Source organism: Diceros bicornis, chromosome 36 (assembly GCF_020826845.1).
Source record: "Diceros bicornis minor isolate mBicDic1 chromosome 36, mDicBic1.mat.cur, whole genome shotgun sequence".
In the NCBI taxonomy this organism is placed as follows: Eukaryota; Metazoa; Chordata; class Mammalia; order Perissodactyla; family Rhinocerotidae; genus Diceros; species Diceros bicornis.
Window position 1 is genome coordinate 15,931,086 of NC_080775.1, and position 25,327 is coordinate 15,956,412.

The 25,327-nt window shown below is 39.4% G+C and overlaps 1 protein-coding gene across 2 annotated transcripts in view; it reads right to left on the reverse strand.

The window, feature by feature from the left end:
* Positions 1-16,815: 16,815 nt before the first annotated feature.
* Positions 16,816-25,327, reverse strand: part of ITGA8 (integrin subunit alpha 8) — a 163,072-nt gene continuing 154,560 nt past the window's right edge. For both annotated transcript variants that reach the window (XM_058532481.1, XM_058532480.1), the window contains exons 29-30: positions 21,432-21,554; positions 16,816-19,706 (exon numbers count right to left, since the gene is read on the reverse strand). In XM_058532481.1, coding sequence (XP_058388464.1) covers positions 19,620-19,706; positions 21,432-21,554 — 210 coding nt within the window. In that variant the 3' untranslated portion in view covers positions 16,816-19,619. The remainder of the gene's footprint in view (positions 19,707-21,431; positions 21,555-25,327) is intronic.

Here is a 25,327-nt window from a genome sequence, read left to right on the forward strand (position 1 = left end):
GATAGTTAAAAATCCTATGTTAAAAGTTGCCAGAAGTGGGCCTGTGTAAGCTCTCTTTGATTTATAACTGTGTACTATTTCTTTGTACTTAATCAAAGTCTCTTGAAGTACTTTCAGTTCTTTTTTGGTTATGTACTGAGAGTTCAACTGGGCATTGCAAAAGGATTTAAGACAATTAGAAATGATGGGACATGAGAAAATGGAGTATGTGTGCCCAGGTAAAGGCTTCCACATTCACAACTGTGTTAACTGTCAAGGTCAAACAAAACATGTGTCTCAAGGCTGTGTTGATCAAGAGAGGCTGTGAGTTTGGGACCTTTGCTACATAATCTCTTCTTCCTTCCAATTCAAGTGATTCCAAATCCTTTCACCTTTATTCACGTGACCTCTTGACCAGGAGTCATTTCCATACTTGTCTTCAGACTCTCTTGCCCCTTTTTAAAAAGGTAGAGAAGGAAAGTCTGCTGAAGCTCATCTTATACCATGAAAACTGTCAGTGCTGAGAAAACGTCTTTATTTTCAATGTCATCATTTCTACTAATATATGTTATCAATGTATTTGTTTAAAACCATGGTTGTTTAAATATTATGGTAATATGTATATAAATAAGCCTGAAGGAAAATCTGAAAAGAAAAAGAACAAATAAGCAAAATGAATTCATCATTTCTCCATTCAAAAGCCATCAAAATCCACAAAAGCCATGTGAACATTTTGATGTATTTTCTCCCTGTCTTTTTTCTATGTAAGTTTGAAAAATAATTTATTTTTTTAACTTCACCTTGTTCCAAAAAGGATTACAGACAACTATAAAAATCACTTTTAAGTGATTGCTTATGTTCATCTATATTTATGCAGACATGTATATATACATAATTGCAATGTTATTGTGTGTGTGCATCAGTGCATGTCTATGCATTTTTTAAAACCGTGTGTCTAGGAGATCTTTCCATGTTGTTGCTTGTAATAACAGCTACATTTATTGAGCAGTTTGCCTGTGTCAGATGCTGTTCGGAGAACTTCCCATGTACCACCTTATTCTCACAATGAAGTGGGGGCTGTTGTTAGGTTCCACTTTCAGATGAATACTTTGGGGCACAGAGAGGTTCAGGGCTTGCTGTTCACACAAATAATAAGTGGTACAATTAGGATGTGAGACCTGCCTCTCTGCCTGTAGAGTCTGCAAGCTTCACCACCATGTGGTACTGCCTCTCAGGTTTCCTAACTACTGGGTTTAAAACTATCAATACTAATTGACATTTAGGTACTTTCCAAAATTTTACCATCATAAATGATATTACAGCGATATCTCAGTAGACACATGAACATATTTCTCCAGAATACATATCAAGCAATGGGCATTGCTGAACCATCAGTTAGGATATGTTTAGCATTTTATTATATACTGCCAAAAGAACTCTACCAATGTGTATTCCAACCCAGCCTATGAAAATACCTGTTTCCTTGCCGATACATGATAACAATCTTTTCATTTTTGCTAATGTAATTGGTGAAAAAAGTGACATCTCATTTAAAAAATTTGCATTTCTTTCACTGCCAGTGAAGTTTTGTATGTTTATTTGTCATTTAAATTTTCTCTTCTGTGAATTGTCTATTAAGAGCCTTTGCCCATTTTTCTATGGAGTTCTTTATTTTTTTATTTTTATTTTTTTGGTGAGGGACATTGGCCATGACCTAACATCTGTTGCCAATCTTTGTCTTTTTGCTGAGGAAGATTGGCCCTGAGCTATCATCTGTGCCCATCTTCCTCTATTTTATGTATGGGATGCCACCAGAGCATGGCTTGATGTGTGGTGTGCAGGTTCATGCCCGGGATCTGAACCTGTGAACCCTGGGCTGCTGAAGCGGAGCACTTAACCACTATGCCACTGGGCCAGCCCTCCTGGGGTTCTTTATTTTTTTCTTATTGATTTTGGGATTCCTTTATGTATTCTGGGTATAAATTCAGCGTTTATTTCAGGTAGCATTAAAAAGAATGAGAGACACCCTAGGGTAGAGGTTAAGAGCACAGCTCCTGAAGCCAGCCTGCCTAGATTTAAATCTTGGGTGTGCCACTTACTAGCTGTGTAATCTTGTTACCGAACCAAAGTGGGTTTGCTTCCTGGTGAGTTAAAATCAGACTCTCCACCAGAAGTAGTTGTCACACAAAGTAGGGTTTATTTGCAGCAAACAGGAGACCATGCGGAATCATTTCCAAAGTTGTGGCTCTCCCTGTGCACAGGACAGCAGGGTCCTTTTATTTTGGATGAGGAATGAATATTCAAAAGAGAGAGGTGGGTATGTGCTTCCACAGGAGCAGCTGGAGAACATGCTTCCACATACATCACAGGTTGTGGTAATAAGGCCTAAGCTCCCCCTGGAGAGGAGATCTTAGCTTTAAAAATGAGGCAAAGGTCATCTCTTGGGCACTTTTGGGCCCATCTACACAGGTGGCTTTTGTGAACTGGTTCAGGGTGGTTGGTGATTGGGTCTCTTAACAAAAGGAACAAAAAAGGAAAAAAAAGAACCATTTAGAGAAACAGTTAAGTGTTTCCGAAAACTCCCTTTAGCTCCTTAGGGCAATTAGTCCGTGACAATCTTGGCCAGGTTACTCAACCTCTCTATACTTCAGTTTCCTTGTCAGAAAAATGGGAATAATAATAATAGTACCCACCTCACATTGCCCTAGGATTCAATGAATTAGGACACAATAGAACAGTAGTGTCTGGCACGTAATAAAAAGCACCCTACGAAACAGTTGTTCTTATTGTTATTTGTTGCAAATATTTTCCTATCTGCTGCTCGTTCTCAGCTTTGTGCTGTCTTTTGTAATGAGCAAGGTTAACGTTTTTGAATAAAACTCATCCATCTCTTCAGGGCTTCTGCATTTCATGTCTTTTTTGAAGGAAGCTTCTCTATCCTGAGGTTATTAATAAAAGTATGTTTATTTTAATACTGATATAGCCTTTGTTTTCTCTTTAATCTGTTTGGAATTTATTTTTGTGTGTAGTGTGGACAGAAATCTACCCACTCCATGAAAGAAACAGTTGATGTAAATGATCTACCATAGTGCTGGCTGGTCCCTCTCGGGAGTGTTGCTATCACAGAGGCTTAGCTTGGTCTCTGCTGTTGGCTGGGTGGGCACCCTACATGGTGGGAGAGGGCAAGTCAATGTTGTTGGCTGTGGATGGCTTCCATCCCACGTCCCACAGTCCATTGCATACACTTTGTGCCCCAGGAGGCTCTCTGCTAAGGCCTGCATTGCCCTGGGTTGTCTGCCCTCTTGTGTCTGTCTGGGGCTGGACCACGAGAAGTATTTGTGGGAGATCAGAAGATGAGATGAAAGAGAGGTCAGAATATCTACTCCTCTTATTTCTTCCCTGTCCAGCCACAGATTTGTCCTCTGTAAATAATTCTCCTTTTAACATTCTTCAGTTCAGTCCTTTCAAGGTTCTGTAAGCATCCTACTGGGACTTTGATTAATACAGCAATGGAAATGAAACGAATGGAAATGTGAAACTACAAAGACTACATTTTAGATAGAAGGATGGCATCTAAGGCTGACACCTATGGTAGGCTTTGTTAGCAATCCAGTCAAAAATCTGTGAGTTTTAAGGAAACATATTAAATAAAGTCTATAATTGATGGCCACTCTTATTATCATGTTCATTTTGGGTGAGAGTGAACTGTTTCAGCAATATGAGGTGCTCAGTTGAGATTTAAAGTTTGTGGCCATGTGTTGTAGCACAAAACTATCTTCCAGGGTGAATATCTGTGTTATTTCTGTCGGGGGAGGAAAGAAACTGGAAAAGGAGGGAGTAGATAGTGCTGCTGTCAACACATAATTAAAAGGATTTTTTCAAGGTCATGTTTTTAAGGGACCTATGATTCTCATGAGATAACAAGGATAAAATGCAGTTTGAGCTACAGAAGCATTGAAAGAATTTTTAGTGATTGTATACAAAACCCTTTGACCTGTGTACTAAGACTTGCCCCAGGCCCTAAAACTCCTTTAAAAATAACCTCATTATAGCTGTGCGAAGGATTGCCGCATTTTTACCCACCTCCTACAAGTAAGGACACTATGACATAGCTTTGGTCAAGATGATACAGCAGAAAGACTGAATTAAAAACTTAAAGCTCCTATGTAATGGTATATTAATTATAGACAGATAACATTTAAAGAGGGAGAGTCCATCCTGCATAATTGTGATTATCTCCTTATCTTTCATTCCATCGACTCATGGAAACTGTCCCGTTTCTCCTCTTTAATTTGTTCTTAGCAGTTTTGTACTTCCTACCAATTTAACCAACATGATGTCAAACATGAAGCGATTAAAATGTGAATACCCTTGAACTGCTGCTCTGGCAGGGGTAGGGAGCATGAGTCGGCGAGGTGTTGTCATTTAAGGATGTTCCATGGAGAGTAACGGCCACCCAGTTTCTGTGCCATGACATATGTTTTAGCTGGGACTCTTGGCAGGAAGTGCCATTTCTTATCCACTGTGTTTTATAGCCAAGCCCATCTCCTCTCTTCAGAGTTCTGACCACCTAGAGGGAGGTAGACACAGAGTCCAATTACAAAAACAGAGACCAATAGATTTCCAAGACACGGCCATTATTTTTCACACCAGTTTGGAGAAAAATGAAGCCTCCATAAAAATAGATTGATAATAATTAAGCATTTAAATATTACTCACTGGTCAGTTTATGTATGGTCTTTTCATCCATGAGACTAAACCCCATGAGGAAAGGGAACATCTTGTTTACCATTGTATATTCAGTGCCCAAACAGTGCTTTGCCTATGGTAGCTACTCGATGCCTATTTATTAAATGAAGGAGTGAATAAATTCATGAGCAAGGGCTTAGCAGGCAGGACTCTGAAGAATGAAGAAGTCATGAACAGATAGTATAGAGTTACATCACCTTGAAGATACAGAAGATAATTCAGTTTGGACTTTGTGGTAGATAAAATAATAGTCCCTCCCTCCTCTAAAATATATCCTTGTTCACATCCATGGAAGCTGTGAATATGCTATGTTACATATCAAGGGGGAACTGAGTATCTATGCAGATGGAACTAAGGATGCTAATCAGGTGATCTTAAAGTGAATTTATCTGGATGGGCCCAATGTAATCACAAGGGTCCTTTGAAGTGACACAGGGAGGCAAAAGAGAAGGTGAGAGTCAGAGTGAGATTTGAAGATGCTGTGCTGCTGGCTTTGAAGATGAAGGAAGGGGTCGTGAGCCAGGAAATACAGGCAACCTCTAGAAGCCGGAAAAAGCAAGGAAACATATTCTCCCATGGAGCTTCCAGAGGGAACACAGTCCTCCTAACCCTATGATCTGAGCCCAGTGAGACCCACATCAGACTTCTGACCTGCAGAACTAGAAGATAATAAACTTGTGTTGTTTTAAGCCACTAACTTAGTGGTCCTTTGTTATAGCAGTAATAGCAAACTATTAACAGACCAGAACCTTTCCCCTATGTCGTAGATATTTGTGGATTTTCCTCTGTCTCCCACCAGCGGTATCCTGATTCTTCTTTGGACAACTCCCTTTTTCAACTCTCAGTCCTTGTAACTTTCAGTAAAGTCAGTTTCCTCCTTGGTGGCAGACATGAGTGTGTGATTCAGACCTGGCCCACTGGAACATTGCATTTGCCTGGTCACAGTGACTACTTAAGGACTGGACGTATCTGAGTCAATTAAAAGTAAAAGACTTTCTGAGACCCTTGGGAGAGAGGCCTATGGGCTTGAACTCTGGAGACATGGGCTGCCACTTTCTTGCCACGGTGAGCCAAAAACTGAAGGCAATGTGAGGAAGAAGCTCAGACCTGAGAGGGAGACAGCTTGGATCCCCAGATCAAGCTGCTCTTGAGTTTTTCTGTTACATGAGTCAATAAATTCCTTTTTTGCATAAGCCAGTTTAAATTGGATTTTCCAATTCTGTCACCAAGATTTTAGTGAGAGGGCATAGGAAAGTGATAGAAATAACTCTACGTCTGTTATAGTTCATATATATATGTCTTATTGCGTATATTACCATCACAGTGTGTGTTCAGTCATACCCAGCCACTCACTTTTTCATCTTTATGAAGATCTGAGTTAAATCACTCCTGCTCCCAACACCACTGATTGTAGCTCTGAATAGACATGTGGTCTGCCTGAACCTATCTGACCATTTGTGTCAACATTATATCAGGAAGAACATACTCCATTATGGAAATTTTGCTTTAGCAAGTCTTACCTCTGTCTGTGTGTGCTCCACATTATAATATTGCTCAGCATAATGAAACTCTTCTCTTCATCATTTGAAAACATTGGCTATTAAAAGTTCTAAATATTACCAAGAGGTCATTTGTAAAGTGCAATAAAATTTTTTTTAATGATTTGTCTTCGCTAAAAAATTTCATTTGGTTTTCTAGCAGTTTATCCATATTTAACTAATCTATTTCTTAAAAACTCACCAACTTGATTTTGTACACATCAGTGGCTTGACAAATTGAGGCATATTTGTGACTGGATTATTCAACATCAAAGAGCAGAATTTTCTCTCTGTGTGGAAACCTCTCTTAGGAGGCTTCATCTTAGATGTAAGGCTGTTCTCCCTTCATATGCGCAGGATTCAGCAATTTAAGCGGCTGCCAGGGTCAGGGCCATAACTAGTGAAGGGGGCTGAGTGGGGATGGTGGTTGACTAGAGAGCCCATGTGCGTCTGAAGGGGCTCTGCCTCCCAGGGCCGGCTGCTTGTTGCTGCAGAATGTGGACTCGTTGCTGATCTTCTAGTTTTTCAAACAAGGCCACATATCTGGGTATTTATGTGCAGCTCCAAAGCTTTGCATATAGGAATCAAGTTAAAAAAAAAGTAATTTGTGGGCCAAATAAATCCCAAACAAATAATGAAAGTCATGTCCACGGGCCGTATTGTGGCTCCCAGGCCACAGTTTGTCCTTCTAGAATATATATTGATTCATCCCCTGCGTCGATAGATGGCATTAGCCTCATTTTGATCATTAATCCAGTTGTATTTACTGTGCTCGTGCTTCATTGTCACTTGTTTTGGGACATTATTTATCTCAACCCGGCCAATAAGTGCAAAAGCTATGAGACTGTTGAAAACATTAGTGAGGAAAGGCATACAATCATGATGGGAGGATGTTAGAGAAATAAAACACAAGAAAATGGTGGGAAAAGTACAGAAGCTGCACATACATAGTTGATGAATTATTTGGGAGGAGGAAAGATTCTGAGGAGAAAGAGAGAATCCCACAATATGTGAAAAGTCCACACACTTGCAATGTTCAAAATTAGCAAGAAAAGAAGAAAAGTGATTGACAAAATAGAAAAAATTTTGATTGGCTGTAGGATTCAGCATACAAAATAGATGCCTATTAACCTAACACTTTTCAGGAGAAGGCTAGCAATTTGTTGAAGAACTTCAAGATTTTACACAGTGAAAGTCCTGCGGATATAAATTTTGTGCAAGCCATGGACATGTCCAAGGATCAAGTTCTATTTGGGTGATGAGGTGGTGAAACTGCCAATGTTTCAGCTATTAAAGAGTTTGCTGTGACATTTGTGAATGTCATCAGGGAAGAGATTTATTTGCCTCAACTAATTTTCAATATTGATGGAGCTGTTTCTTTTTATTGTGATAAAATATATATAACATACAATTTACCATTTTTAACCATTTTTAAGTGTGCAGTTTAGTACATTCACATTGTGGTGCAACCATCACCACCATCCATCTCCAGAACTTTTTCATCATCTCCAACTGGAACTCTGTCCTCATTAAACACTAACTCCCCCTTTCCCCCTCCCACAACCCCTGGCAACCACCATTCTACTTTCTGTCTTTATGAATTTGACTATTCTAGGTACCACATATCAGTGAAATCATACAATATTTGTCTTTTTTAAGCTGTTCTTTTTAACAAAAAGATTTATTCATTAAGTTAAATATTGAACCTCTAGTATATGCTAAATTTTGATCTATGTGTGAGGATACAGTGGTGAAAAAAACAGACCCAGTCCTTGCTATTTGGGTAGGTGGCAGAAGACAGGTAATAAAGAAATAAACATAAAACAAACAAGATAATTTCATAACATACTTTGAATGCACTACATTTGAGATTCCTATCAGATGACCAAGTGGAGATGTTGAATAGGCAGGTGGACGATAGATGAGCACGTTGGGCATGATTAAAGGTAAAGAATTAGAGTCATTGTCATAGAGATGGTATCTAAATCTCTAGGATGGCAGAGGTAATCTAGAGATGGTGTAAATATATCAATTGGAGAGCCTAGTTGGAGTGCTACAAAGCTCCAAGATTTAGAAGTTGAGCAGTGGAGAAGGAGAACACAAAAGAGGCCAAGGAAGCATGGCCAGTGAGAAAGAAGAAAGGTGGATGTGATTCAAAAGTCAGGAGAAGAGAAGATTTCCAAAAAGGACAGAGTAGTTCAGCTGAGCTGAATACTGCTGAGAACTGGAGATGGCCATTGGATTTGGCTTCAAGGAGATCACGGGCGGCCCAGGCAAGTCCGGGGGAGTAGGAGATGGCAGCTATTGACAGCTCTTTGGGGAGGTTATGTCATGAAGGAAAGTCATGGAATGAGAGATGATTCCTGAGAGAGTATTTCTCAGTAAGTGGGAGAAGTTTATGCCCAGTTTTCGAGATGCAAAGGGCCTATTCACTCTCTATTTTGGAGGAAACGTCTCAGGAACTGCGGTCTTTGAGTTTATTAACAAATGCACTTACAAACCGCCTCTTGAAACCTAACTCCTTTGTAAATAAAGAGCTTCTCTAAACGATTCTCTCTCATCAAACCTGAAGAAGAGTTAAAACATTTTGGCAATTTTTGCTTCCTCTAAGCAACTTGGGGCAGCAATTTGCATAATTGGTCATGTTTTAGCATAGATCAAATACTGTTTTATACTCAAATGGAAACTTTTCCATTTCAAAACAATTTTATGTGCCAGAATTATTCTTTATCATTAATCAAACGGTGCAGGTAGACAGATAAGAGAGGAGGAGAAGGGATGACAAGTTCTCAAATGATTCCAACAAAGTCACGGATATTTGAGGAACACTATTGCTGGCAACCATCAAGGCCATTAGTCACCATCCCTCGACGACTTCAGTTTGGATTATCAGGTTGCTAGTCCTGAAGTAAATAAGGCAAGAGCAGCACAGGCATCAAAGAGGAGCAGATAAATAAAGACCTTAAGTTTTTCAACCATTTAAAGAAGCCACTCTGCAAAATCTTATCAAAAACTCTAATAGCACCCAATAATAATCTGCTGTGCAAGATGTAGGGTTTCCCCAAGACCTCCCAATTTTAGTCAACAGTATCTTCCCGGTCAATAAATTTAGGGCAAAATGTGGTTTAAGAGTATGTACAAACTTACATTTTCTCTCTAAAAACACGCTGTATTCTTTCTCTCCAAATAAATCCCACACCATTCCGAAACCCACGCATATTCAAGCTAAAGCAAGATGGCTGCGTGAGAGAAGCTGCCATGTTACATCATCCCAGCTGCTTCTCCAGCCACAGAACTTAACTCTGTCCAGATGTAACCCTTCACTCCTTCTCCCTCCTCATAATTTTTGTCTTGAGTAAAACACAACTAAAGGAGAATTTTTTTTTATCATGTGAACTCAAAAGCAGGAGACACTGATTGCAACTTTGGTGATAAATTCTCGGTAGAGTGTAATTTTTCTCCTGCCTCTTGGATAGACATATAAGGGTAATGGTATGATGAGGAAAAAAGAATACTTAGAGTTGGGTCAAAAGGACTAGATTTAAAAAAAATACGATAATTTATGTCAAAGGAAAATCTTGGTTCTAAACTAAAAAGGACAATTTACTTTTAACCATTCTCTCACAGATAAAAGTATTAAGAGGAGAGAGATGTGTGTGTGTGGGTGTGAGGTGGCTGGTTAGGCGGCTAAGGCAATAACTTATGCAAGGTCTCATTCAGGTGGTGACAACAGGATGACTTCAAGAAACAGAAACTTTGGGGGGACATAACTGATTGGACGTGAGGAAGGAGAGGAATCCAAAATGACGTAAAAGACTCAGGCCCTGAGTCAATACAGACTAAGGGAGGAAATGATGATGAGGTTCTGAGCCCTTTTCTTTGATACTCAACGCCTTGATGAGTGTAATGGCTGTGACCTCTACGAGGGGACAAGACTGTGACGGGGAGTGTCCAGGACATGACACCAGAGAAGCGCTGTGGTCACCATGATGGGACTGTTGAATTAGTTGTTACTTCTTGAAACTGCAGATTTCCCAATTACCAAGCACAGAATGGACTCCAATTTTACATTGAGAGCTATTTGTGGGCAAAATCCAAATAGCCGGAACTTATATTCTATCTTAGAGCAAGGAGTCCCATAGCGTATCTGTGTGTGATCAAGAGAATGTTATTTTAACTAATCTACATGTGCTTGTACTTAGCTAGTAGAAATAAAAACAAAACACAAAATGTCACGTGTCTGTTTGTGGTATGTATCTTATGAGTATATATGTTTATGTGACTGGAGAAGGGTCTGAAGTACAAAGCAGGGATTTTTTTTTTTTTTTTTTTTTTTGTGAGGATATCAGCCCTGAGCTAACATCCGCCAATCCTCCTCTTTTTTTGCTGAGGAAGACGGCCCTGGGCTAACATCTGTGCCCATCTTCCTCCACTTTATATGGGACGCCGCCACAGCATGGCTTACCAAGCAGTGCATCTGTGCGCGCCCGGGATCCGAACCAGCGAACCCCGGGCCACCGCAGCGGAGCGCGCGCACTTAACCGCTTGTGCCACCGGGCCGGCCCCCAAAGCAGGGATTTTTAACAATTCATTGGGTAATTTCAGCCTTGTGGTAATACTGTCATGATAGGAACAGTTGGAAAGAAGGTTCCTTTGAAAGTGACAACACTTCAAAGCATGTGAAGGGTTGCTAACAAGTTGGTTACCTTGTTTACGGTCCCCTCCATATCTACCTATTATACTTGCCCATGCAAATTTTTGAAATGCTCAGTGCACGTAATATGTATATATATACATATGATAGGTATATATTATCCCATATATAATAATTCACTGTACTTAAATCATGATGTGTAGCCCAAGGGGTATTTTTCCTTTTTTTTGCATGGGAACTCTCCTCTAGTGCATATCAGGGAGAATTATTCCACGATTATCTCAAGACCTGACATGTGACTCGGTGGGGGGTTGGGGGAGTAGAGGGTTGGGAGAAAGATCTTCCCTGCTCCCAGGTCACCATGGGCCCCTTCTACCAGTTGGGCCCCATCAGTGGGATGCAGCTCCCTTCACATACGGTATAGTGCGGGTGAGATTTCAGGGTGTGTTATCCTTCCCTTACTTGTCCTGCACCTTCATCCTCCAGAGGAATGGCATAGCGTAGTGGTTGTGAGTGGACTCTGGATTTGGGCCCTCGTAAACTTGTCTTGCTCTCAGACAAGCTACTTATATTATTATATATATTACTTCTTCCCCCCTCTCTATCCAACAAGGGAGTGAGTTAGGAGAGATTCACTCTTCTAATTGTACAGCTAACATCTTGATTAAAAAATAATGTATAGCATTTCAACGTCTCTTAACCTGAATTAAACGTAAACAGACATTGATGCTAACGCAGGTAGCAGGCCTCCTAGGTCGAGGATTAAATTGGAATTCTATTTGCCTGGGGTTAATCCTTCATTATCTCTGGTTTCCAAAGGATGAAAACAAAATATCAGATTAATATCCTAAGCCATGAGATCATTAGATAGCAATTGTTTGAGGCTTTGGCAGGACATTATATGTAGTCAGTTTCCTAAAATGAAACTGACAAGTCTATATTTTTTGATCTGACAAATTAAGTTTATTTTGCCATCTAGGCTTCTAAGTAATAGCTTTTTGGTATGAGGAAAACTACTCAAACTATGAAATCCCCGCGGCTTTGGGAATCAGCTTCGATCTTGGCAAATGACCTAAAGAATGAGTTTCTCATCTATATATTCTGAAAATTAAAATCACATATTTTTAACTTTTTAGGTGAGGAAGGATGTTGAGAATGTTTTGTCATGTGCATGAACCTAAAGAGAGTTGAGGACAAAAGTTCTGTGGTTCCAATTCTCAACTCTGTAAACTCACGAAGGATTCAGCTTTTTACTTTTGTACTCAGAAATCCTTATTATTTTTATTCTCTTGCTCTGGGAGAATTTAAAAGGGATCACCAAGGTCACGAAAAACCATTTTAACCCCATTTTCTTAAGTGGTTCCTTCTCTACTTTCAGCATGGAATGCAGTAGATATGCTCAAGTCGTTGGAAATGGCGGGTTGTATGGTCCTGGCCTCTGGGTTTGAATCTCAGTTCTTCCACCAACTAGGGTGTAAACCATCAACCTGCTTATTCTCTCTAGACCTCAATTCATCTGTAAAATGGGAATAATCCCAGACTCTGCCTCATATGATGGTTGTGAAGATTAAATGAAAAATGCATGTAAAGCACTTAGCAGAGGACTTGATCCACAGCTGATGCCTAATGAACTTCAATTTTTATTATTCTTATTATTACTTTTATTATTCCATCCCAACTCCTTCCTACTTCTACTTCCTCCTCTCATAATAGTCCTTCAGATATTTACAGTCAGCTAATGATTTACCCTGGACATTCTCTCCTCCAGGTTAAACAACCTCAGGTCTCTCAACTGTTCCTCACATGGAATGTTTGAGGCTTCTATTCTTGTTGCTTTCCTCCCAGTAATGAAATAACAGCCAGTGCAGCTGATATCTAGAGCTCATCAGCTTGGACAAACTCCCAGAGTTGAGTGTGGGGTGAGAGGCCACTGGCCAAATATTCAATGCCCTCTACCTGGAGTGGGAGCCATCCCCACAAGAAAATTGATGGAAATTCTCCTATAAAGACTGGGAAAGAAAATGGCGGAAAGAGCAGAAGAAAGAGAGAAGGTTCACTTAGTGGGCTCGGACTCTGGCCTATTGGCCAATCTGTGATACCAGACAGATGTCTGTGGATTGGAACATTGTCCATCTGTGGCACTGAAGGAACTGCCTTCTCTTTTTAATTAACTCCATCCACCACCAAGTGTGTGGCCCAGTGCCACACACATGTGCCCAGTGAATGCTAACTATCTTGGTTTTATTTTCTTGGTTCCATCATCTGTTGAGGTAGCTGTTGTTCTCAGCTCTGGGTCATTGCAGATTTAAGCAATGCCTTCCATGTGTTGAACAGCAGAGCTGGGGATCAAGTCCTACATCCCCAAGATAGAGACTTCCTTCAGCTAGCTTCCCATCAACTCAGGGATCAGCACTCTTCAGTTTCCAACCAGTGAGGAATCCACACTCTGCTATTGCAAAACTCACATATATTTGCATTGTCCATGAGGATAAGATGATTATTTCAAGGGAAAAGAAAAGTGGAGAATGAGGATGTGGGTGGTGGTGGTAGGAAATTTCAGAGCAGAGTGGATGAATAAATTACATGAAAAATGGAATTGTCTTAATCTTCTAATATGTGCGTGAAGGCAGTAAGCAAGGGGAAAACATACAAATATTTATAAATCTATTATGTATTCGGCAACACTAGTATACATGACGTCTGAGTGAGCAGACATCAAAAGACTGATATAAAACATACTTTCTTTAAACTCTTCAGCCTATCCTTAATCCATATGTGCTTTGTAATTGTTGGATTCACTTGTTAAAACTGTCCTATACGATAGAAACCTTTGAAGGAGGATGTTATGAGTTGAATTGCATCCTCCCAAAAAGATATGTTGAAGTCTTAATCCCCTAGTATCTCAGAATGTGACTGGATTTGGAGATTGGGTTTTTATAGACAGAATCAAGTTAAAATGAAGTCATTAGGGTGGACCCTAATCCAATATGCCCAATGTTCTTGTAAAAAGAGGAAACATGGACACAGATACTCAGAGAGGGAAGACGATGTGAGATATGCAGGGAGAAGACCATGTCAAGAGGGAGGATTGTAGTGATTCATTTATAAGCCAAGGAATGCCTGAGACTACCAGAAGCTACGAGAAAGGCATGGAAACCATTCCTTCCCTAGCGCCTTCAGAGGGAGCGTGCCCTTGCTGCCACCTTGATTTCAGACTTCCGACCCTGACAATTGTGTGACAGTAAACTTCTGTTGTTTTAAGCCACCCAGTTTGTGGTACTTTGTTATGGCAGCCCTAGGAAACGAACTCAGAGAAGAAATACGGAGTTTTTAAAAATCAAGCATTCTTATGGAAATAAAAATCATCAAATATGCTCATCCCCTTCAGTCAGTTAAATGAATGAAAGCTGAAATTTAAAATTTTAAAACTAGGGAGGTCCACTATTACTGCTTAAAAAAAATCCCACCGAAAGGCTGGGTAGCAGGGCAATTTGCTAATGACTTGGTTTTTTTGTACAACAGAGTACACAGTCAAAATAAGCAACAACACAGACATAGTAAGAACATTCCTACTGTGTCATATCATGGTGCCGATAGGAGTTAAATCCAAGACTTTTATTGTCAAGAGGCACTAGTATCAGGCTACATTTCCGCATGGATTTTGGCCAACAATCATAAATAACAGAGAACTTGCTCATAAACAATTCCAAAAGGCAGTGTGTCAGGCAGATGGTATTTTGGGGGTGGAGTGGGGGAGAGTTTAACACTGCAGGCGGAGTTGTGCCTTATGCACGCTGGCCATCCTGAACTCGCCATTGACTTAAACATCACTGGGGGGTTATGGTTTTACTCAGCTCCCAAATGAGTCTAAAGTTTCAATACTTTAAACTTCTCATGCTAAAGAAATCAACCTTTTAATGTCATCAGAGTTCTGAAGGAGAAAATCTGCTGTATTTGGGGAAAAGAACATTAGACTCTAGGGAGGTACTGACTTTGCATTCATGGATATCAACTATGGGTTTTCATGGTTTAGCTCTTCCTGAGGGCACCAGGATGCTGTGTTCTATAGGGATAATCTGTGAGTATGGTGCAAATTTCACCAAGGAAGTGTGCAACTCATAAGGGAATTCTCCCTTGTCAGAGAATTCTGCAAGGAGTGATCCTTATCTCATTTTGCCCACTCTAAGCACCCAAATCTCAACTCAACGTTTAGAAAGTATTGATATATTTAAGTGTCTACATATAAAATGGCTGGAAGTGACGAAGATATCAATAGAATTTTTTGAGAAGACTGAGCTCTCACTGCACACATCTAACTACAAAGCATTTTACTACCATAAAAGACATAGTAAGAGTTCTTTTTCCTTCACTAGGAGCACGTGCAGGCTTTAATTTGTGGGGTGGCCCAGAATGGATCTTTCTGTGTGTGCCTTGGGGAAGCCTTGCTCTACTCAGACTGGTTTGTACCGGGATGGTGCTTTTTCTTCAGCACCAGTATTACTGAATCTTACATTTGGTTTTGCATGTTTTCATCTGGGATACATAGGCACCTCTGGACCAACCTTAGCCTTTAGATACGTCTAGACTTTAAAGTGTGAGCAGTATACAACACAAAGTGAAGGATTCCTCCTACTGCCTGCTGTAGGCCATAGGGAAAGCATCCAGCCACTGAGTTCTTCTCACTGGGATTCATGAATGCCAGACAGAGAAGTGGCAAGTATTTAATTATCTTATGGAGTATGACCAATAAATTGGCCTATATTGACTAGTTTATAAATATTAGAACTCAAAATTAAATGTGTACATTAAATCTTCTGAATTCTAGTGAAATACAAATCAGAATAAAGTAATATTTGAAAACAATTACCAAAATGTTTTAAAATACTGAGAATTATGAAGGAAATGGTATATTTAGGTTGATGCCAATTGATTGAGTGCTCTTAAGATACAATGTTATCAAGAACGACAAAAATCTTCACACTTTTTGACCAAGCAAACTCACTCTTGTGAAGTTCATTCATTGAAATAACCAAAAAGAAGGTTTATGTATGAAAGTATTCAATTTAATGTTATTCTAAAATACGAATCTGTGAACAATTACTCCCAATAAGAAGGAGATGGTTAAACAAATGATGGTCCACTAATTGAATAGAACATTGGGTAACTATTATAATAACATTGTATGAACACTATAAATAGGAGGATGTAAACATGTATGTGCCCTGAAGCTTCGAAACGGAATCAGATTACAAAAGTACATGTTCCCCATGATTATTACTGTGCACATATGTATATTCATTCATTCATTCTAGAAATGTTTTTGAGGACCGGCTGTATACCAGTCGTTGGTGCTAGGTGTAGGAGACACAAAGGTCAAAAGATATGGTTCCCGTTCTCATTAAAAGTCAGTCCAGTCGGAAGATGTAAACAAAAGAAAACAGTGTAGTACTTCACAAAATGCCACTGGAAGACAGGAGGAGCTTTCGAGTTGGTCGAAGACGCAAGGGAAGGCTTCACAAAGGACCTAAAATTTACATTCGGACAAAATTTGAAAGGCCACGTCGAGAAAAAAATCAGTTTTACAATGGTGGAGGTATTAGAAAAGACTTAAAAATTTTTAAACATCTTTATTGAGATTTAATTCACATACTATAAAATGCACCCAATTAAAGGGTACAATTCAATGTTTTTTAGTATATTCACGGAGTTGTGCAAACATGATCACAATCTAAGTTGAGCACATTTTCATCCTCCCAAAGGAGTGTCATATTTTTGCTCTTTCAAACTTCTTCCAATGTTAAACATTTTTATAATAAAGAATCAAGGTGTAAAGACAGAAGCCTTTGATGTCTGCCATTGTTTACACTGCTTGTGAAACAAACCACAAACATGTCATCGCGCCTTTAATTTTTACTTTTATTAGTGACAAGGTAAATAGGTACATGAAAATCTTCACAGATATCTACATGTATTTAAATAAAACTAGAAAAGAGTTGAGTTCAAAGAGTGGGATTTCAGTGGCGACTAGTTCATGTTGTTTATTTACTGTATAAAAATCTCCAAGTTCATAAAACTTGATTTGCTCATTTTTTCCACATCTTAAAAACCAGCTGTGAGAATTTCAGGAGGGATATCTAAAATATAGACAGACTCTAAGAGAAGCTTGGCATAGTATGAATTATGAAAGTGATTGGTAATGCTATGAAGAGAAGCAGATCCACTCAGTGCGTTGTTAGAATATTCTCCATCCAGAGGGTTACTCAAGAACTGATATGGGAGGGTCACCTGACCTCAGCTGTTCCCCTTCCTCTATTTGCTTCCACATCCGAAGTGGCAGAGAGGGCCACTGTGTGCGTGATGACCATCTATGAAAGCCTGTAGGTAGCAGCGCTCATCCCTCTAGAGGGGGACCACTCTTGGCTGAGATTGTGAGGAAGGCATAGTTTGCCTTTGAAGTCCTCATCCCTTGTTCCATTCTGGGTGCCAGTCTTGCTCCTGGCATCTCTAGAGCCAGGTGTCTGTATGATCTGGCTCACAGGGTCCTTTACTTATCTAGCACTGAGAGTTCCAAGTTCCTTCATAAATGTTAGCTTAAAAGGCATCGGGTGCACTTTCTCAGGGGCATTTTATGACCACAAATCCTGAGGAGGTAATCTCTACTGGCCAACAACCAGGCACGACGATAAGAATTAGGGCATTATTTGGGGGTAGAGAGACCTGCCTGGCATATCATATAGACGGCCACTTCCCTGTATAACCAGTATAACCCTAGACGACTGACACCTAAGACCCCCACAGGCTGGTGTGGGACTTGCAAACTCTTCGAGGCGTGTGCAATTCTCACCCACAGTCAGCCACACACCCTGGGAGCCAGACTTCAGTTTCTGACAGCCTGGAAACTGCTACCGTGACAGGATTTAAGTCACAAGCAGGAAGACTAGAACTGCATCAGTGTATTCTTCCACATGCCTTTCATTTGGTTTCCAATGAAGTTCTGCAGCTGTTGCCAAATGGCTCGTCTCCAGGTTAAAGCATGACAGAAAATTTAGTGTCTATGAGTTTGGCTCATCTTTCAAATAAAGTGTGATTGTTGAAATTGGGATACAAACTTTCCAACTGCTTTGTAAACTTAAGGATTTTGGTCTGCTTGTTCTATCATACTTAATATTCAGGATATTAATTAAAAAAAATAACTAATGCCAGTGTAAACATGCTTTAGATACATAGGTCTATAAAATATTGCACATAAATATAAAATCTGTTCAGCATTTCTTCATAGTAATTTTTCATTGTCATAAAAAGGATACAAAACTTTGCAGACTATATGAATTCGGCTGGTCAATTTTACTTCAAAAATGATAGTATTACACACGATTATGGATTATTTACAAGAGTTTTAAACATCAAGTGTTTGGGATGGTTAAATTCAAGATGATAGGAAGACAGCTTAAATCAAGATTATTTTCCAAAGTTAAGTACTATAAAGATTAGCAGTAAAAATGAATAGTAAAGTTTGAATAGGGAATTCTAAATAAAATCTTTAGGACTCTGTTTTCTAGTTTCATCTCACATTTGCATAATTTTGTTTCCTTCCTATTTAACATATCTTCTCAGTATATATAAATTTGAGGTATAGTAGAAAAAATGGGTATTTAAAGCCAAGCTAAACATTGGTGCTGCTTCTTACAGATATTAAAAATAATATGTTTACCCAAATTGTTAAATTGTCTTTTTATTAATGAACTCTAGAAATTTTACCATTACTTTTAAACACCACACAGGGTCGAGAGTACCTTGAAATTTATGTATTGCTAATTAAGTCAATGGAAAGATTTGTGTTTTTAATAAAAGGAAATATAAATGCAACTTTTTGCAAAGCTAAATCAGGCAGACGTGAGTCCCTGGAAAGTGTGAATAAAAGTAATTTCAGGTAGAAGGCAGCAAGGTATTAAGTGAAATTTTCTTCTAATACCAATTCGCTTTTCCTTAACACTGTTGAAATCCTGAAGAAGCTCTGTTAAATGATCTATTCTGCACAAAATGGTTATCTCAGAAGGAAAGTTAGTGAGTGATTTCGAAAACCAGCTAACCAAATCTTAATTTCCAAATCCTCTAGATGACCAGAATATCAGCCTAGAGAAATGGAAAATAAATAAATAAATTGTCATCCTCACTTACACGATTATCTTTGTCATTTCAAAAGTACTTTCACAGTACCAACAACATACGCTTGTCTCCCTGAGCCACAATGTCATTAGAAATGTTTCTTTTCCATAGGGAGGTGTCAAATATTCCATTGGATACAGTAGTGTTGGAAGGTTCGGTCCTAGTTCACCTTCTAAATTCTGTCGTAATTCAGACTTTTTGTCTTTGTGACTTAAGCTGGATTGACCTGGCAAGCAACCTCAGTTCCCATACCCATTTCGAAGTGTCTGCCAAACTCAGAAGGACTCGAGCAAAAGAAATCTTCCATGATCGCTGATTGCTTCTACAGTGTTGAGGATGTTTCCTTTCCCAAAAGGGTCACTCAGCTTCATGGACACTTCTCCAAAGCATGGCGGAGATGAGGTGATGTTTTCACGGGCCTTCCACTTCCTGGGACACTGACAGGTATAGGAAAACCCTTATTTAATCCTTATGTTCCTCCTTTTCTTTGAACAGGACCAGTGTTTGAGTTTTTGGGTCTCTGATTTTCCTTTTCATGCATCAGGGGTTTTCTCATTTGTCAGTTGTTCTCTGTCATTCATATCATCTTGGGGGGGTCTTGCTCTGTCAAAGAATCCGCACTACAAAAAAGAAAAACCGGCTATAAAATCAAATCGTTCTGGGAATTTGTGAGACCTCTCATTCTAAGAATTTTCATATTATATATTTGCTAAGGAGCTCTCTGAATATAATCTGCCCAATTTTCCAAATTAGGAGGTGAAAATAGACTGTTCTTTACCTGCAGAGAGGAATTCACTGCATAGGGCAGACTGTCTGGGTCATTCCTCCTGCCATGTCGTGGTAGTGGGAGAATGTCTCTGTTTTATATAAACCACTTATGGACCTTGTATATTTTCCTGGGATTACAGCAAGATGGCCCAAGGGTTCCGTCTCCGCCTTTCTGCATGTTTCCTGGACCCAGCAGTAGTGCTAACTGCTGACAAGGGAAGGGAGATTCTCTCCTGAAGTGTACTGTAGGCTTCCTTGGGATGGATTATAGGAAGAAGTGAGGAGAGGATACTTGCATATCCCTCTGCACTTGGTGGAACATACAGCATACACAGGAAAATTAGATTGGTCATTTATTTCAATCCCAGAACATCTTAGTGACTTCCCAAAGAGCAACTAGAAACTCAGGGCACAGGTGATCCCAGAATCTTCATCCTCCTGAATTTCAAATTAATATTTGGTCTAGGAGAAGATATCTTTTCCTAAAAACATGGCGCCTCAATTCTTATTTATTCTTACGTTGGAAGGCGAATTCGCTGGGTTACAACTGGCTTACAGCTATCCAGTCATCTTTCTTTCATAGGATTAGTGCAATATTCTGTCAATTGGCACATATAATTCCATCCTTTATGGAAATAAAGTTACTGTAAATAACAGAATAACGTAAAAGTCTATTTCTAAAGATAGACTATGCAGTAGACTATGTGGGCTCAGGATGGCACAACACAGCTGATAATGATCAGGAAAACCATTATTTAACTCACAAAGCAAGGTTTTCTCAGTTTATTAAGCATGCTGTGCATTATTTTAAAATAAAAATATGCTATGATTTTGGAGAACCACAACAATAGTGGTTAACTAAGATGTGACTGGATTAATTACTCTTATAGTCATGTAATTGTGACACTGTTTCTATTTTGGAACAAAAAGCTCTGTGAAATTTGGCAGTCATGTTGGTTTTGGGGCCAGAAATTAACCCCTATTGTAGACTTTTAGAAGAAACTTCAGTAACATACATGAAAGAGTAAGTTAAGGCTTCCTAATGAAGACAAACTAATTAGCAAGACTGAAAAACAAGTCCAAGAATATTATAACATGCTTGATCTAATTGATGGTACAAGTAAAAAAAATCAGAATTGACCTATATTAATTGCATCTGTGTAATGTTTATAAAGAAAATTCTCAAAGGATTGATGATAGAACCATGTCAATAAAAAGCTTAAGATCTTGGTTAATTAAACGAGAAAAAGAAGCCTTCATAATAACATTATCACTCCAAGCACACTGGAAAGATCACAGGTCTTAGTTAATAAAGTCTAAGTCTCTCTATATTTATTTACAATAAATCTCAAGATGAAAGCAACATTAAACACCCTCAGTCTTCTTAAATGTCAGCTACACAAGCATATTAAGTTTGCCAAAGCAAACAAGACATAATTTTCCCTTTATGTCCTTTAGACTGTTAAAAATGCTGAAATCACGCCTCTAGCATTGTCTTTTTAAATCCCTAGGTATATCCTTCTAAATTCCCTCAGCAGCTCTCCACTCAAAAAGAAAAAGAAAATAAATAAACTTACCTTCCATAAAGCTAAAGTCAAAATGGCCAAAACCAACAATCCAAGAAGTATTGCTAGTATTATTACCCATAATGGGATGGAGAAGGAAACATTTGGGGTTGCCCAAATAACTGATGTCTTAATCTGAAATGAAAAAGAAAGCAAATGAACTCTACTTTGAAAACTATTTGGTGAAATAAAGCAGTAATTACCAATATAATATTGGGGATAGTTCTGAAAGGATCCATATAATAACTGAAGGCATCCTAGGGGAGACTGGAGGGCATACAGCACTTGAACATGGAGTCTTAAAAAGTAGCATATTCCCAGGTCTCTCAGGTTGAAAGCCTAAGTCAAACATACTTGTAACAGCACAGAAACCCTAGACTAGAATTGAGGTGGACCAGGAACCAACAAGTTGGAAATGAATGACCTTAAATTGGGCTGGACGTTTTACGGCAACAATATCTAAAAATAGACCCTAGAAAAGGCCAAGTCTGTCCACACATGTTTCTCTATAGAACTGAACTAACCTCACTGAGAGGTGAGCTTGTGAACAACATTGGAGTGTTGGATGTGTAAGAAGATTAGAATCACCTAATCAATCATACAGATGAGAAAACTGAGTCCCAGAGCGGCTAAGCAATTCATACAACTAATTAGCGTCACCACCTCTTTATCCCTAGGTTCTGTGCTCCATCAATGAAGGACAGCCCAGAGAGTGAGGCCAACCATCTTGCATTTTACGGGAAGTAACAGCAGGGAGCCAAGTGAATGCTAACTGTCCTGATGCTGCCTTCAATCCTAAATCCAATTTTCAGATGCTCCTGGAACTCATTTCACTCCCCACTGTTGCAAGGGAACTTGAAGGAGCATGAGACCTTCTCCGCAGGACTGCATGCTCAGTGTCTATGAACCACCCCTGCCCCCCATGTGGGCAGAAGAAGCATTCCTATTGCCCATGTGCTGAGGGCCTGTGCCTCTGGAGACCCAGAGAGCAAAGAAGCTGCAGACCCCCAAACCAAACCAAGCAGAAACAAGGAAAGAGACACAAAAATATTCTTGGATCCAAAATGGTATTCACCAAGGCAGGCCTATCTGGGTTTAGAGAGAAGTAAGCATTCCCTCAGCTAAACTGGTCCAAGCTGCCTCGTTTTAAGTGCATTTGCTGGAAAGATCATGAATCCAATCCTGACAACACTCAAGGACCCTAGGCCACCATCGTATAATCCACCAGTCGGGAGAGGATGAACTCATGATGAAGGTTGGTGGCTCTGGAACTTTCCACGGCTGTAAACACAGGTGTTTTCATAGCCTGCAACCCCACAGTATTGGGCCCCGACCATGTTCACTTCTTTGCTTCTGTCTTCTTAACTAGATTTAAGCATCCTGCCTATACTCTTCTCAGTTTGTCAGGGTTTTTATTGCTCTCTCCTCTTGTTTCACTTCTCCTATGCAGTGGACATACTGTGACTTAATTCACTTGCTTCTCTGGCCTCAAATATCATTTATATCCAGACTAATAGTGAGACTGCTAGTCATTCCACACGGGTAACAGTGCCAGGGACTTGATTCATGCTCTTGATGAGAAAAAGGCTGACCATAACCTACTCGCCATTATACTTTCTTCCTCTGCCTGTTAACTTTCTTTGCCAGCTTTGTCCCTATTTCATGGGACACATCAGTAGGAAGTGCCACATTTCCTAACCACGGTGGGATTATACTCACCCGGCTTGCCACAGTTTAAGGACAGGACACATGGTACATATACTGAAGAAATGCATTGCAAGGACTCAAAGCTGTCACAATGCCACCGGGATTCTGCAGCTAAGTAATTTATTCTAAAATGATCCTTTGCTTGTATACGGCTACATGAGCAAGTCAGGGACTAGATCACTTCTCGATCACTTCTCTGTATGTCCCTTTCCCTTAGTGAGTTACATCTGATAACATGTCTGAAATCAAGGTTCAATCCTAACATCTTAAGGTGCTCAGAGAAAGGGCATGAAGTGGTATTTTAAAACGACCCTGATGTTATCGGAAGCAGACTGACACAGTTTTCGTAAGGAGAATTTCGGAATTTTGGAACTACAAGGGACAGCAGTGATCATGCATTCACGGGCTAGTTACAATGACCCAGGAGAGAGAAATCTGGAGCCATGAACAATTCAGAGGTTTCTTATAAATGTTTCTTCCCCCTAATTCTAAGTCTACTGAGGAAATAGCATAGTTTCAGTCTATGTTTTGTGCATATATTAGAGATCACCACAATTTATTAATAGGTAATTTACGGATGCTTCTCAATCTTCTGATTTACCTAATTAATTCTTAAGTCACCTCTGCTGTTTCATGTTAAACATAGGAAGCAGTCCTAGTTTTATAAGTTAAAAAAAAAAGGGTAAAGGAGCTGAAATAAGGGCCATAGGCTGTTCAAATTTTTAGTTTAATAAAAAGGAATGGAATGGGAGAATACCCACTGAGCACTTTGCTGGGTTCCTTCGTCACTTGGCTATTGCAGGTTTTTATGAATTATCTCTAAAACTGGCCTATCTGTAAAAACAAGCAGGGGAGGTCACTAACAAACACCTAATAATGATATCTGAAGGGCTTTTTTTTTGCAGCAGTGATGGAAAAGTACAAATAAAACATTAAATTGACTGTGATATGCTTATTAGGTTCCCGTGAAGCAGGAAACAGCTTTATAGATATGGCTGCAAAATCTACTGGCTTTTCACTTACATGTGCTTTTGAAGATTTGGACAGCAGTCTTACAACAATCTAGGAGTAGATGATCACGACTGTCCCTTTCAGTCCCCCAAATTCTGAAATTCTCATGCTCGAAACTGCGGTCAGTCTGCTTCCAGTAACATTACGTTCATTTAAAAAATACCACTTCATACTCTTTCTCTAAGTACTGTAAAGTGTTAGATTATGCATGTCACCTACATTTCCTATATGTCATCATATGTAATTAACTAAGAGGAAGGGAGATAAATAGTTTTAAAGGAAGACAAACTCAAGAGTGACTTTCCCCTGCGCCTGCATTCTGCAATCCTTGCCTGCTGCCTTTAGGACATCCATGTGGCACTAAGGCTGCCTAATCTTCTCAATCTAAAATGGGTGCTGCTGCAGAGACTTTCCTTCGCTCTTGGTGTTTTCCTAAACTTATCTAGGCTTTTCACAGCGTAGTCAAGAAGTCACTACACTAAGGATAGAGGAAATATAGAAAACCAACAATAACGACCCAAGCATGTCTTCAGATTTTCAGTGCAGAGGAGCTAGATGGATATTGCTGGAAGGAAGTGGTAAAGAGTCAAATGTAACACATCATTGGAAGAGGGATACATGTCTTGGAAAAAAAAGGTCTTTCTGAGAACACATTGACCAGGGAGTCACGTGACATATTCACGTCTGGAAATGGCAATGGGGCATTTCCTCTGCAGGTGGAAACAGGTAAAGCAAAGCTTTTCCTGACACTTGATGCTCTACATAAATAAACTAGAAACTTGAACTGCATAGCCAAGCTTAACAGGAAAAGATTTAATTGATCATTTTTATGGGACTGAAGTTTATTTAAATTTGTATTAGTGCCGTGGAAATTGCAGAATCGTTTTGGGAAAAGTTGGCCAAGAAATAAAATGTTGAAAAATCCCAAAACTTTGCTCTTCCTTATGTTTATATTTGTCTTGCAGCTCATTTTGACAAGCCCACAAGAAGCTTAGATTATCCACTGGATAACAAATAATGAGAAAATAGGTCTTCAATTTTAGAGTTTCTAATGACTAAACACTGATTCATAGTAAAAATTTTTCATTCATTTCAAATGAGATTTATTAAACACTTCATGTTCTCTGAAGCTCTGTAGATAATATCATCAGCTGCAAGCTGGAACCCTTCTATAATCCTGCTCTAGGTCA